Genomic DNA, 14,865 nt, shown 5'->3' on the forward strand with positions numbered 1-14,865 from the left:
AACAAAATGCCCCCCAAAGCATAACAGTGTATATAACCTTTATTTAAACAGCCATTGAGAGCAAACGCATGGACGCCCTGGTTACAGTACATATAAAAGCACACTACAGTTACAGTATGTATCAACAACAATTCATATATAAGATGTTTAATTGTATTATTTAATTATTTTACTATTAGTACTATTATTTTAACTTTCCACAAAATGTTTTTGAAATCTGGTGTGTAGTGTTGAAGATATCCTGCCAACAAACAAACGTCCACTAACATAAAACTTAAGTAGTGGATGAATCGATAGGAAATGTCCGATTATCTGCAAGAAGGATTCAAGTAAGAATAAGTGCATTTTCCCAGCAGTCATATCTATCATACATTTACAATGTGCTGAATTAAAACCAGACAAAATACAGAAAAATGAGTTACTCTGCGAGAGGAAAAACTACGATTCTCAAACACTCAAAACTCAGAACCGAGAAAGTGAATTACCCTTCGGACAAACACTGGGAAACTTTGACTGGTTGAGTTTTTCTCACCATGTGGGCAAACCATCAGGCTTTTCTCAGAAATAATAAAAACATCATAAAGATAACTTAGAGGCCATGCAAAGTCTCAAAAGAATGGTTAAATCTCAAAATAAGATTTGAAAACGTGACCTCAAAGAAGAGACGCCTCCCAAAATGAGACATTCATAGACACTCGTAGAACAACGCTAAGGTGCAACAAGTCCCAACAAATCAGTGCAGAGGAGAAGGTCCAATACAACTAAAGCAAAGCCATCAATTAGTAGACCTTCATCAGGGCAAATAAGTTAAATAATGTGTTGAATAATAATGATAAATAAGTCTCACAGCAGCATTTTTAACAAACAGGAGCTATTGTAGCTTCTCATATCTGCAGAATTGCATCACTGTGCAACTTCTTGACTGCTTCGGGTGTCAACATGCTGTAAGAATCATTCTCTCAAAAGTGCAAAAATATAGATGAGAAAGAAGTTGCTTTCACCTGTTAGCATCAATGAAGAAAGAAGAGGAGGGACAAAACAAACAGAACAAAAATTCAGTTAAAAAAAAAAACAGTTTTCTTACCTTGTGCCACGGGTAAACTTGCTGTATCTTCTCCAACATTCGTCGCCTCTGACCTTTTTAAAAACTGCCCGCCCTCCATCCTCCCCCCCCCGCCGCGCTCGGGTCACAGGTTGCCGTTACCCATTGGCCCCTCGCCCCTCTGACGCAGGCAAACATTTGTGTCGACCCTCCTAACCTTCATTCTTTCAGCTGAGAAACATCGGTCCACTTCAGCGTCAAGACCCCGAGTGTCTTAATTATCGCTGCTTGATTGACGAGGCCATCCACAAAGAGGAAGAAGCCAATTCATTAAGATGTTTGTGAGGAGAGAAAGAGAGACAGATGAGAGCGGTTTTGAGGCTTCTTTTGTCACGGCGGTTGTCGTGAAGGTCGTCTCGCTGGGTAAACACAGACATACCTGGAAGAATGTCATTCAGACGGTCTGGTCTTTGAGGAATCTTCTCATTGACAAACCAGTCAGTCACTCCGAAACCAATTATATGACAACAGATGCGTCTTCGTCTAGGTGTTGATTTTATAACGACTTCTAGTTTCAGGCTATTTTAAGACTCAGATTCAAAGGGTTTTTTTTGTCACACACATGTGATATGTGTAGTGAAATGCAATGTTTAGCATTTAACTTCATGTCAAAGCGTTTCCCTCTTTATTTCTATCACAGTGCAGCTGCTGCTCTGACGGATTCATGTTTTCTAATAGTTTCAGCTCCTCTAATACGACTACTGACGCTGATAAATGTGTCCGCTGGTTTCTGACAGCAGCAACTTCAAATTCTTCTTTTGATTCTTTGGGAACATTTTTGTGAATGAAACTCGCCCACAAACGGAGCCGAACAGGTGGCCTTGCATTGACATTTTAGGGGCGTCGATGATGCTGATGATGAAATCTCAGGCGACGTTCATCAGGCTGAAACCAGATTTACTACAAGTTTGTGAGAGTTTGTTGAATCTGACGAGCAAAACTCAGAAAAAAGCCACAAAGATTTAAAAGATTTTTAAAAAAAAAGGAAAGACATGAGAAAAGGGTAATTCATTTGACCTCAGAGGGTTTCATCGAATATATTTATTCTAAGAACCTGTTGCTTTTTTATTGTTTGTATGAGAAAGTGATGTTTCACCAGCACAAGTAATCTACATCCACATATTTGGAGATTATAGAATTCACTGGATAGATTTTATGTAAAAAATTTTAAATGTACTTCTTGAATTTATTGGGTATGTAGTCACCAAATTAATAGCTGAAAAGAAGTCTGATGGATCAAGAAACATGAGCAGTGAGACAATCAGACAGGTCAGAAACTAAACTTCAAGGTGAGACAAACTTATTCGGAAGAAAACATGAGGACGAACAGCAAACTTTCTGTTTATAGACTGACTCCTTGCTTCTAAGAGAGATACAGTTTATAATTACTGACTACCTGGATTTAAACTGTATTTATGTAGAATAATCATGTAATTGCATTAATCATATTTTCTCTGGAGAATGTAAACATGTTGCTGGCTGTGATGCACAAATAAGAAGCTTGAAGAGAGGAGATGTAGGAACCAGCTGATGGTTTATTCACCACTCAGGTAATAACATAAAAACAGCTCATACAGGTGGAGGTAAGTGAAAATTCAGTGTCTCCCGTTCACCTCAACTAATTAAAACCCAAATGACACAATATGTGCTGGTTTGTTGTGGATATAAAATGTGTTTATAGGTGTTTGTATAGAGTGAAAAGCTGACCGTCAGACAGTTTACAGTGTTTTGGCATCGGCTAAGTCTTCAAACTCATGAATCTGTTATTTTCCTCAGTAGTTTTTCCTTAATAGATTAATTATTTAGCAGATTAAAACATGATGACAAGTGCCTATGAAATCCCAGAGCTCAAAGTGACATCATCTGTCACTCAAAAAACCCAAATGAGAATAATTTACAATAATATAAAATGAAAAAAGCAAGAAATCCTTAAAATTTGAGAAGCTTTAATGTTTTCTTTTAGTTTAAAGCTGCGTATTTACTGTTTTTAGAAGTAGCCTTGTCTAGCAGTAATGTGGTCTAAAAGGATCAGCTTCAGGATCAGCTTCGCTCTCTGCTCCACCTCTGGCCTCCCCAAAGTCCCCGTATGCCTCCAGAGAGGAGGTACAGCCAGGTGCACTCTGGGAGTCGTAGTCCAGGAAGAAGGCGGGGTTTTGCGGCTGGTGTGACTGGCTGACGGCCGGGCTGAGGGCCGGGCTGAGCGGGGCGGTGAGCAGGGAGAGCTGCAGCTCGTCGATGGTGCTGGTGGGGAAGGGCTGCGATTGGTCGGCAGGGGAGCGGGCCGGAGGCGGGGAGCCGGTCGCCGCGGTGACGCCTCTCAGGGGAGTGGAGGGGGAGTGAACCTGAGAGTCGTCGGTGGAGAGGGAGCGTCTCAACTTAGCCCGAGCGTTCTGAAACCACACCTGAGATAGAATATGTGAAACAGGTGAAACATACGAGGCACAAAACGTCTGTAAATGTAGATTTAATCTGAAAGACGGGTTCACAATTTTTCAAATCTGTCATAAATCAACAGTCAGGTGTCCATATGAGCAGTGAAAGAGGTTTTCCTCGCTGTAATCATTCCTCCTGTTCATACTGGATATTAAAAGATCCTTCAAATGTGCTTTCAATGGAAGTGATGGAGGCCAAAATCCACAGTGTGTCCACACAGTCATTTAAAAGTTGATGTGAAGCTTATATGAGGCTTCAACAGTCTGAGTTAGTCATATCAAGTGGATATCTGACACATTTACAGTCTTTTTAGCATCAAATTCCCTCTTTGTGTTTCCCTGTTGAGCTGCAGGTGGAAGTATAGTAACAAAAAGAGGAACTTTGGCACTAAAAAGACTGAAAGATATCTACTTGATTTGACTCATTTGGACGCTGAAGCTTCATATTAGCTTCAGATAAACTTTTAAATATATTTTTGCACAGAAAGAGGACTGTGGATTTTGTCCCCCATCATTATGAAGGATTTTCTAATGGTCAGTATGAACAGGAGGAATGATTACAGAAAGAAAAACAGGTTTCAATGTTCATTTAGGCTTAAAAAAAAACTTTAAAAAAAACTGTGAACCCGTCCTTTAACTCAGATACCGTGTCATAATGATGCAGGGTTTTTTTGTTTTCCCCACAAAATATATGTAATATGTTGTTAAAAACCTTAAAATTACATCTTATGTCTCAACTGTAAAAAAAACACTTAATTTCCTGGTCGCAGTTGTTTTTTTAAAAAAGTTTATTTATGTTATTTTTTTAAACTCTCAAGTATTAATATTGGTATTCAAAATCCTGTATTGGTCGGGATATATTATGAAAGGAGGTGGACTTAAAAATCCAAAATATGCAACTCATCTCTACATTTTCTGTAAACTAGACTCAAGATTGTGGTTTCAGGTGCAGCTGCTCTTTGGACTTGAAGCTGAAACTCACAACTTAATTCAACTCTGTATGACCTCATACTTGGTCTGGATTGGAGGATGATTTTGTGACGTCACTGGTTTTATAAGTTTCTTACCTGCAGGACTCTCTTGGGCAGGCCCGTCTTGTGGGTGAGGCAGGTCCAGTCTTTTCCGTCAGGGTTGTGCTTCTGGGCGAAATATGACTCCAGCGCTCTGAGCTGCTCAGTGCGGAAACACGTCCTGATTCGCTTGGTCCGCCTGCGGGTCCGCCCACCTGTCACCTTGTCATCCAATCGTGGCTCGGGACTGCTGACAGACTCCTCCCCGTCACCTGAGATCTGGTTTTGAGCTGTTTCACACATGTACAGGCGGAGTCGCAGGGTTTTGTTTGATAGCTGAAGGTCTGCAGTGTCGTGTACCAAATGTTCTTAGTATTCAGTCTCAGTGATGTCACAGACGCAGTTACCACGGTTACGATCCTCTACATAGTTTAGTGTTGCAGCTTCACAGAAACAAAGAATCATGTTTCACAAATATTAAATCTGTACTTCACTATTTGCACCTGCTGGCAGCAAACTGACACTTTTTATCTCATAATTTTGACTTTTTTAATTCATAATTTTGGCCTAAGTAAAAATTTTGACTTTTTAATCTCAAACTTTTGTCTTTTTAATTCATAATAGAATTTTTATCTTATAATTTCATCTTTTTATCTTTTAATTTTGATTAACCATCTCATAATTTTGAATTTTTAATCCACAATTTAGAATTTTAATCTCATAATTTTGACCTAAATCAAGATTTTGAATTTTTATCTCAAAAATTTGATTTTAAATCACATAATTTAGTCTTTTTATCTAATGATTTAGAATTTTTATCACCTGCTTGCAGCAAACTGAAATTTGAAGACTAATGATCAAACCTTTCAGGATAATTTCAGCTGGACAAATAGTTTAAATATAATAAAAATATTATTAATACATTTAATTTTTACTGCTCTTTTCATTTGCAGTGAATCTCAAAGTGCTTCAGCATTAAAAAAACATACAACACACAACATGTGGGTGCAGGTTTGTGGTGTTGTGTGTACAACAGAGATGAAATTACATATTATTTCCAAACACTCACCTTCTTTCAGATTTGGTTCAGGCGGCGGGTTATGGGATAGCGGGACGCTCCCATCGCTGTGATAATGTGCCTGACAGTAGAGGTTCTGGCCCTGCATGCAGTACAGGTTCCCTGGCATTAATTTGACGTCACACTCCTGCAAAACATCATCATCCTAAAAACATCTGCATTTATTTGCCCTTTTTTTGTATTAATAGTAAGATGAATGAATGAATGAATGAATTAGAAAGGTTTCTGTAAATGTCTGTAAACTGTGAGCTAACCTCGCAGGAGAAGCAGTGAAGATGGAAGGTCAGCTCACCGGACCTCATGACCAAAGCAGACGCTGGGATTGGCTGGAAGCAGCGGGCGCACTGACCACCTCCGAACATCCTGACCATGAAGAGAAAATAGAAGAATAAATACTGAGCAGAGTGGTCGTCCAGAGGTCGGGAGATGCTGCGGCTGCTGCTGAGGACCCAAACCTCAGAAATCACAAATTTTATCCAAACCTGGAAAGAATTAACATCCTGAAATATTTTGTTTTTATTATTCTGAAAAACTCCAAACTGTCAAAGGTGGACTGATTCATCCTCCATTTGTGGAAGTATGTAAGTACGTAAAAACTTTAATAAATGTGGTCGTAGTTTTCAAACCACAGAGGACAATTAATAATCTCCAAGTAATTAATGGGTATTCTAGCTTTCTATGGAAGCTCATTTATGCCAAAAAAAAGAAACAAGAAGATTATATAGATTATAAAAAATGCTCATGGTATGTCATGAGATTGTAAACTTCTCATTTTATTTCATGATTTTGACTTTTTATCTCACGATTTTGATTTAACATCTTATAATTTTGAAATAATTCAAGATTTTGACTTTTTAAATCCCAAAAATTTGTCCTTTTATCTCATAATTTTGAATTTTAATCACAAAATTCTGACTTACTACCTCATAATTTTGTCTTTTTATCTCATTATGTTCAATTTTTGTCTCACAATTTTGACTTGGTAAGTGAAATTTTTTGGCATACCATACAAGCTTACAATTTTTTAAATTTTTTTTTGTTGTTCTCTTTCTTTTACTGGTGGAAATGTGCTTCCATAGCTCTGTGACTCAAATGTAACGCTACGACATGAGAGAAACAAACTGGGGCTACATAAGAACATAACATCATTAATTTTCAGCTGTCACACACAGGAAAATAAAACAGGACCCAAAAGACATGAGAGAGACTATTCATATTAAATGTCATGCTTGCGTTTCCAGTTGAAGTTTCTCTTGTAAATTATTCCAAACCCAGGTTATATAGTACAGTTTATTTAACGTACTGAATATTTTTTCTGACCTGCAGTAGTCCTGCTGGCAGTAGATGTTTCCATCTCTCCAGTAGAGCGAGGGGTGTGTCTGCAGCTCACAATGACATTGGCTGCAGCGGAGGCAAACGCCGTGCCACACGCTGCCTGCAGCCAATAGGAAGAAGCGGTCGCACACCTGCTCGCCACAGCCGGCACACGTCATTGGCTCCTGGATAGAAACAGCTGCTGGAGTCTGGAGAAAGATTTCAATTCATTGATAAAAATGAAAGTTACTGGTGACAACCAGACAGGACGGGAGGATTTTACCGAAATTTGAAAAAATGTTTAAGTTGTGAAAATGACCATCACAATTTCGTCCAGTTTGGGGGTTTTTTGTGAACACAACACTGACACATCATCATCTTTTCAGTTGATATGTTGAACTTGTTGTTGAACAGTTGCTTATTTCCACATCCAGCAGTTACGGAGCAACATTATCATTCATTTGGAGTCGTGTTTCTGTCCACCTGGTGAATGTAAGTCCAATATTCACTCTCTTTTAGCTCTGTTTTTGTTCTCCACCAACTCCTGAGGGAAATATCTGGCTCTGTAGCTGCTAAATGCTCCACTATGTTCACCAGCTAGTCTACAGCTAACCACTATGTTGCCGTTTGGTGCTGAGCAGGTAGTTTACAGTGGCTTTTTAAGAGCTTTTTCTCTGAAAACAACGCTGTGAGAACGCTGAGAGTGAACCAAAACAGTAAAGTTGTGGGCTGCAAATAATCATTACTTGCAACCGTAGGTGACATCATCAAATCAAATTTGATTTTGCAATTAAAAAAAAAAACAAATATATTCAATATATCTCAAATTAAAAGCAAAAGCAACAAATTCTCTCATCTGAGAAGCTGCAACCATCAAATGTTTGGTATTTTTGCTTGATGAATGACTTAAATGACTATCAAAACAGTCGCAGATTGATTTTCTTTTGATCGCTTCATGGTTAGTAAATAAAAAATGTGATTTGTGTGAAGCGGAAAGTAAATCCCATTTTCTTTTGTACTGTACAAAATATGATTTAAGAGAATTACTTTTCCATTTATTAGCCTGACAAAATGCTTAAAGTTAAGTACAGTGCTTAAGTGCAATTCTGAGGTACTTGTACTTGATTTGAGTTTTTCCAATTTATGATACATTTCATGGGGGAAATATTGTAATTTTTACCGCACTACATTTATTTCACAGCTATATGTACTAGTTAGTTTTCATATCGCATTATTACAAGTAAAACAGATGATGTATTTTATATTTGTACTTAAGTTTGATCACTTTATTGAGATTTATTTTTACTGTGACATATTTTTATCTTGATCGGTGCCGAAAAAGGCAAATTAAATGACCTTTAAGACAATAATTTGATACAAATTTTACTTTTGTACTACTATTTTTCACTTTTAGTAGGATTTTGAATATAAGAATTTTACTTCATACTATAGTATTTCTATTTTTACTTTACTAGTAAAATGTTTCAATACTTCTTCCACCACTGTAAAACAGTGACTGTTGAGTTATTTACTCTGATTTCTCCAGTGTTACATAAATGCTTTTGACAGTGATTTATTAAATGATTTATACATTGGGTTTTAGTCAATGATGGTCTGATGATTTGATTGTGAAAGTTGTTTAAGTTGCTTCTCTATTTTTGCACTTTTTCTGTAGTTTGGGAATGTAAATGCAGCCGTCTGGTCCTGGCTTGTATGAATATTTGGTGTCTTGTAGACTCATGCAGGCTGTGAACAGTTGTATTCATGACAGGAGCTTTAAAGGACAGACCATAAACACCCCTCCTGTTCATACTGACCATTAGAGGATCCCTTCATAATGCACTTACAATGTAAGTGATGGGGGACAAAATTTGAAGGGGATCTTTTAGGAGGAATGTTTACAGCCAGGAAAACCTCTTTCACTGTTCATATCGGCACCTGACTGTTGTTTTAAGACACACTTTAAAAAAAATTGTGAATCTATCCTTTAATAACGATGTTGCCTTGATGCTCACATTATCTATGGCAGCGCTCTCCTCCGTCCTTGCCGGGGCGCCGCCCAGCTCCCCTGCCTCCGCCTCGTCACCAAGGTCGCTGCAGTACAACAGGTCCTCGAGGGCTCGGTCATCTGGAGACATCATGATTGTCCTGAGAAGGTAGAGGAGACAATTATCTGTCCACTTGGTAATCACAGCCAAGTAGAGAACAGTAGAGAACTAAAAACAGACTCATTTAATGTCTCTATTAATAAACCAATGTCGGACACAAACACACAGAGCCAAACTGTGACACCGGGAGGAAGAATTACATAAAGTGATCTGACATAACGGTTGTTGCTTTCTGTTACAAAACCTTATCTAACAATTTTTTAAAAATATACATAAAAATAAGAGACATCTTTCAGAGTGTGAAAGCTTTTTTGACTTTTAAAATATATAAATATATAAAAACTCTCAAAGGCTAGCTGGTAAAAATGTTCTTTTATTATAATTATACAATAAACATGAGCTGGACCAGATAGATAGGTGGCGTAATAAGTTTTTTGCTATTGTTGATTAGCTTCTTAGCTACTGTACAGCAGTGAGTGTTTGCTGCAGGACTGAACTCCACAAAAAAAGGATGAAACAGCTTCCTGCAGCACAATCCACTGTCTCACCAGTATCACTTGTAGTTTATAGATGTAACATCTGTTAGTCAACAGCCGGAGGAAATGTTGTTAATGAATTTTAAGCTTTTAATTTGTCAGGACTTTTTTGAGGGAACTGAATTCAGTGCTTTTTAAAGACTTGCAGATACCCAGAAGATGTCAGTCGTAAAGAAAATTATATCCTGGCTTTCACTGTTTTATCCAGGTAGACAGAAGAGGAGGGAGGAGATGAATGAGATCTTACCGGTCTAGTTTAGAAGCTCCTGGTTGGTATTTTCCTCTGTATGAACCTTTAAGAAGACGACTTCAGCAGCTTCAGAGAGTCCTGAGCTTCTCTTCCGACCAAAAACACTCTATGTGGGGAAAAACAAACTCCTCTCTTTGCTTTGTTGTTTTGTGTTTTCTGTCGTGCACTTTGGATATTTTCCTCCCGGCTGTCAACCACCTGAGCGCTCTCTCTCTCCTCCAGGTGTTTCTCTCTGCAGCCGCCCGTCTTGTGGTTTTGGGATCGGTTTCCTGACCTGAGATCAGCTTCCACTGCAGATGAACCGACAGCGGGATCAGCACCCGTCCCTCCCGCCTCGCGTTGTCCCAGGTGACGTCCCGGCACACACCTGTAAACAAGAGGCCCAGCTAGCTCAGGGCGCAGGTAAGAAGTGATCTTATTGGCCGGCAGGTGAGCAGATGGGCGGGGGGGGGGGGCTCACCCCTGGGACCAATTAAAAAACACAAAGGGTGTTTAAAAGGACATCTGGGATCAGAGCTCGAGGATGAAAAGACAGATAGACCTGGAGATTTCCCTCAATCCCTCAGCTGCGTTTGGACCAAACCTGCTTCTTTTATGTGAGTTTTTTTTTTCCTGTTTAACTGAAAAAACACAACCAGTAACATCATACAAGGAGACATAATGACATTAAATGTTTGCTTGCATCCAAAATAAGACATCAGGTACATAATAGAAAAAAATCTTACTGTTTATTCACAAAATTAATGTACTTGAAACTCATTAAAATGGACACAAAATGCACACATCAATAATATATAAAAAAAAAAATCAATAAAACACAGAGCAGTGATCATTAACAGCAGATATATTTAGTCTATTCTGTACAATAAAAATACTTCAACAATGTTTAAAAATACAGCCGCTTGACAAGGACGATTATTGTTAAAAAGGAGCTGAACTTGAACTTGCGTCCTTTTTTATGAACTATACCAAAAACATGAAACCTAAAGTTTTCTGAAAGATGTTGAAGCAGAAAAGCGTCAAACGTTTTACATATTCAAGTTCCTACATAATTTAAGTCCATGCTTGGCAAAATGTACATTTTTTTTCAGATTCATCTCGCTTTAATTTAGATATGAAACGATGAATTTCATCATCTTGAAGTTCCAGTTTGATGTCTGCAGCCAAACACGGATGTAGAGTCCCACAGTATCGAAGCATCATGACAGACTAAAGTTGTAAAAAAAAAAAAAAAAAAAAAAAAAAAAAAAGTCCTTCTTGTCCTTGTCTGTGGTTTTTATAGGTTCTCCGCTCCTCGGATCCTTCTGGCCAGCTGGACGTCGCGGGGGAACAGGGTAACCCGCTTGGCGTGGATGGCGCACAGGTTGGCGTCGGAGAACAACATGACGAGAAACGCCTCGGCCGCCTGGGAGGAAGAGGGAGGGACGCAGGTGAAGTCAGATCACGGCAGATTTAACGACAGAATTCAAAGCAATGTTTTTTTAACAATTTAAAAGGACAAGTTCGGTTTTTTTCTCAGTCTGTCTTCATACAATACCGACGTACGTAGAGATGGATCTTAGTCGCTGATTGACTGATTTAAACAAAAATAACTTGTCAACACAACAACTTAATTACTCACCGATCTCATAGTTTTATGTTCAGTGAGTTTTACTGCTTCCGATCAGCAGTTTTCAGGCATCAAGGCAGCTGAAGTGCAGTGAATAAACTCTACAATCAGATGTATATTTTTAGGATTTACTCTTCAAGAAGTCCAGGTTTTCAGTGTCTGGCGTTTTTTTTAAAACCCAAAGTATCGCACCCAGGCAACTCCGTTCATACTTTATCCTCCAGTGAAATACTTGTCTCGAGTAAACTCTACCTGAGCCTCCCCTCTGAATCTGTGGTGTTTGTGCTGCTCGAGGACGCTGCTTACCTCCTGCAGGGCCAGAAGAGCATACACCTGCCACCTGAGAGCTTCCCTGGAAAAATTCTGACACACCTCGCGAACCTGAACCGAGAGGAGGAAGAAAGGTTTTTAAATCAAACGGGACCTCAGTCACACAGGAGCAAGAAAACAAGTAAACTTCTGTTGCAATTCACTAATTATATATCTAAAGATTACTATATTTATTCAGTCTGTAGTTCTTTCCACACAACCATGAAATCCTCTGAAATTTCAGTTTTCTCTTAACTTGAGCTTTAGTCTTTATAATTTTTATATTTTAATCATGTAAATGAATCCTTGAACATTACAGGCTGAAGTGTCAACACATTTCCTGGTTATAAAACTGGACTGAGGATTTTTTTTCTTGGGCAAATGCAGAAAGACGTTACTTTTTAACCTACAATGCCTTTTTGTGCACGTTGCAATAACTCCATTTCCACAATGAAGACATTTTATACATCCTGCAGCCCTAACTCAACCATTTACAACAAGTAACCACTGCAGACGAACAACATTTAGCTCACATGTACATGTTTACTGAGTAAAGGCGCGAATGCAAAGATTGATCTCTGGATTTTATGAATCCTGCCCCATCTGTGAATGTTTACCTCAGGGGTTTCTTGCGGTTTGACTCACCAGGCGGGAGAAAGGTCCCTTCCTGAGCAGGAGGTCGGTGCTCTTCTGGTATTTACGGATCTCCATTAAGGCTTTAGTTCCTGGACGAAACCTTCTCTTCTTGGGAGTCCCAGCAGGCCTCTCTGCAAAAAAGATAGAGTGGTTAGGAGATGTAAGGATTAGCTGTTCGCCAGGAAATCAGTCAGCAGCATATTTGATAATCGATTTATCATTTAAGTCATTTTTTAAATAAAAATTCAAACATTATCTTGTTCCCTTCACGTTAATCTGACAGTAATTTAACATGTTCGTCTCATGTCTGAAAAAGCGCAGAGGTCACTTTACGTAAGTCACAATGGCAATCATCTGAGATCAGACCTGAAATATTTCTGAAACACTCTGAACACAAGACTGAACTGAACGCTGTCAGATGAACATAAAGCCCACAACAGCAGTCAAACATGTAGAGACATTACATGGGCTTTGTTCCGTACTCTAAGATCACTGTAATGCATTTTTTTTTTATCCAATCTTCATCTCTGATGCACACAGAAAACAAAATCAGTTTATTAAACTATGAAATGCTGTGAAAGAGACAATTTGAAGTCGCTGAGGACGTTCTTCTCATGAAGCCAGAGATGTAACACATTCCGTGTCTGAAAAGGGCTTTTGTTGTTAGGTGACCTTTCCTGGTTTTCAGAGTTTTACTCATATTTAGATTTGACAAAAGCAGTGGCTTATTTCTGTGACTGGAACATAATCATGAGTGCAGATGTCAGCCCCGCTGCTTCCATCACTCTCACTTGAAACTCCGCTCCGCCTCGGGGACCGGGTCTTTGAACTCGGGGACGGCTGCGGGGGCCGACGTTTAGGGGTTTTGCCCTTCCTCCGGCTGGCTGAATCATCATGCCGCATCGCCTCCAACACACAGGTCAGGAACACAAGAAGAAAAAGACTGCAGCCGAGATCTGCCTGCAAGAGGAAGGACATCATGTGCTCATTAGTTAAAAAAACAAACCAGGAAGTCGTCACCTTAGAAAACGTGTATACTGACTTTTATATTTGAGATTTTATTCCTTTAATTTGACTCTTTTGTATGTATTGTTAACAATAAAGCCACAGGTGACGTCTTCATTCTCTCCTCTAGATTTAGTTGTAGTCTAAGGAAGTCGCCCCTCATGAGAGGCAGATAACTTCATCTTCCACAGGGAGGTCAAAGGTCATGTCCTGCCTTACAACAGGGACCCTGGAGCTTTAGGGTCCTGCTCAGTGGCGTTATTAATCGAGCTAAGCTGCAACATTTGGTTGATTAATCGATAGTCCAAACAATTCATCAATTAATCAAGACATTAATTGACAGATTAATCAATAATGAAAGTAATCATTGGTTGCAGCCCTAATTTTGAACTACTTTATTTTATGAAGCCACAATTTAGGTTAGTTAATCAGGACAAAGACCTTAATGAAAACATTTGTTAGATGCAAACCACACTGCTACACCGTGTAGTTTACTGTTTTTATTATAAACACTGGAATTAAAGGATGGATTTTGTCCTCCATCACTTCCATTGTAAGTGCATTATGAGGGGATCTTCTAATGCTCAGTATGAACAGGAGGAATGATTATGGCCCGTCCTTTAAAGCTCCTGTCATGAATACGACCGTTCACAGCCTGCATGAGTCTACAAGACACCAAATATTCATACAAGCCAGGACCAGAGGGCTGCATTTACATTCCCAAACAACAGAAAAGTGCAAAAATAGTGAAGCAACTTAAACAACTTTCACAATCAAATCCTCAGACCCTCATTGACCAAAACAAAATGTATAAATCACCTAATAAATCACTGCCAAAATCAATAACCCTGGAGACCAAAGACTAAAAAGACCCCAAAACACATATCAACAGTGATCAAAATTAATTACAAATATAAAACACGTGATCTGTTTACACAAATAACATGTCCTTTAACTAACGCTAAATTCAAATCAAACCCATTCAAACATTTAAATCAATATTAGAGTAACGTTAGGAGGAAGATAGGGAGGATTTTAACCCACAACTGGAACATCAACGTATAATCCTAACATTAAACACAACATGAGTAAGTTATTTTAAAGCTAAAACATCGTGTTGCTGTATATTTTTAAAAAATAACGGCTTGCTAGCACGTTAGCTCCTCAGTCAGTTTAACGTTAACGTGTGTTTTAGGTGCTATTTTATGTTTGCAACAGAAGTCATACAGTTGTAAAACTTTATCAACGCAATAAAAGAGCTTTAAACGCACCTGTGGAGCTGAATATAATTCCTGAAACACTGGAAACACAACTTTAAAAGTCCGACTGACGCCGAGCAGACAACAACAGCATCCAACTGAAATTCAAACGACGCCTCTTCGCCAGATCAACCAATCGGCATGGACTAAGTGGGCGGGACAAGCTTTTGGGGAGCGCTTGATGAGATTAATCTGAAATCGCCACATGGGCGGGAAC

General features: G+C 38.9%; 2 protein-coding genes across 2 annotated transcripts; both read right to left on the bottom strand.

The window, feature by feature from the left end:
- Positions 1–2,619: 2,619 nt before the first annotated feature.
- Positions 2,620–10,451, bottom strand: LOC122970225 (LIM/homeobox protein Awh-like). Its single transcript, XM_044336311.1, has 7 exons — positions 9,828–10,451; positions 8,952–9,084; positions 6,943–7,145; positions 5,877–5,985; positions 5,614–5,749; positions 4,602–4,834; positions 2,620–3,504 (listed from the first exon to the last, which is right to left on the bottom strand). Exons 2-7 carry the CDS (start codon positions 9,075–9,077, stop codon positions 3,106–3,108), a joined length of 1,206 nt encoding a protein of 401 aa, XP_044192246.1. The 5' UTR covers positions 9,078–9,084; positions 9,828–10,451; the 3' UTR covers positions 2,620–3,105.
- Positions 10,452–10,536: 85 nt separating this feature from the next.
- LOC122970227 (histone H3.3) lies at positions 10,537–14,778 on the bottom strand. The gene is made up of 5 exons (XM_044336314.1): positions 14,661–14,778; positions 13,176–13,344; positions 12,394–12,515; positions 11,746–11,820; positions 10,537–11,235 (listed from the first exon to the last, which is right to left on the bottom strand). Exons 2-5 carry the CDS (start codon positions 13,285–13,287, stop codon positions 11,107–11,109), a joined length of 438 nt encoding a protein of 145 aa, XP_044192249.1. The 5' UTR covers positions 13,288–13,344; positions 14,661–14,778; the 3' UTR covers positions 10,537–11,106.
- Positions 14,779–14,865: the final 87 nt, after the last annotated feature.

The sequence above is a fragment of the Thunnus albacares genome, chromosome 19, assembly GCF_914725855.1.
Source record: "Thunnus albacares chromosome 19, fThuAlb1.1, whole genome shotgun sequence".
NCBI lineage: Eukaryota > Metazoa > Chordata > Actinopteri > Scombriformes > Scombridae > Thunnus > Thunnus albacares.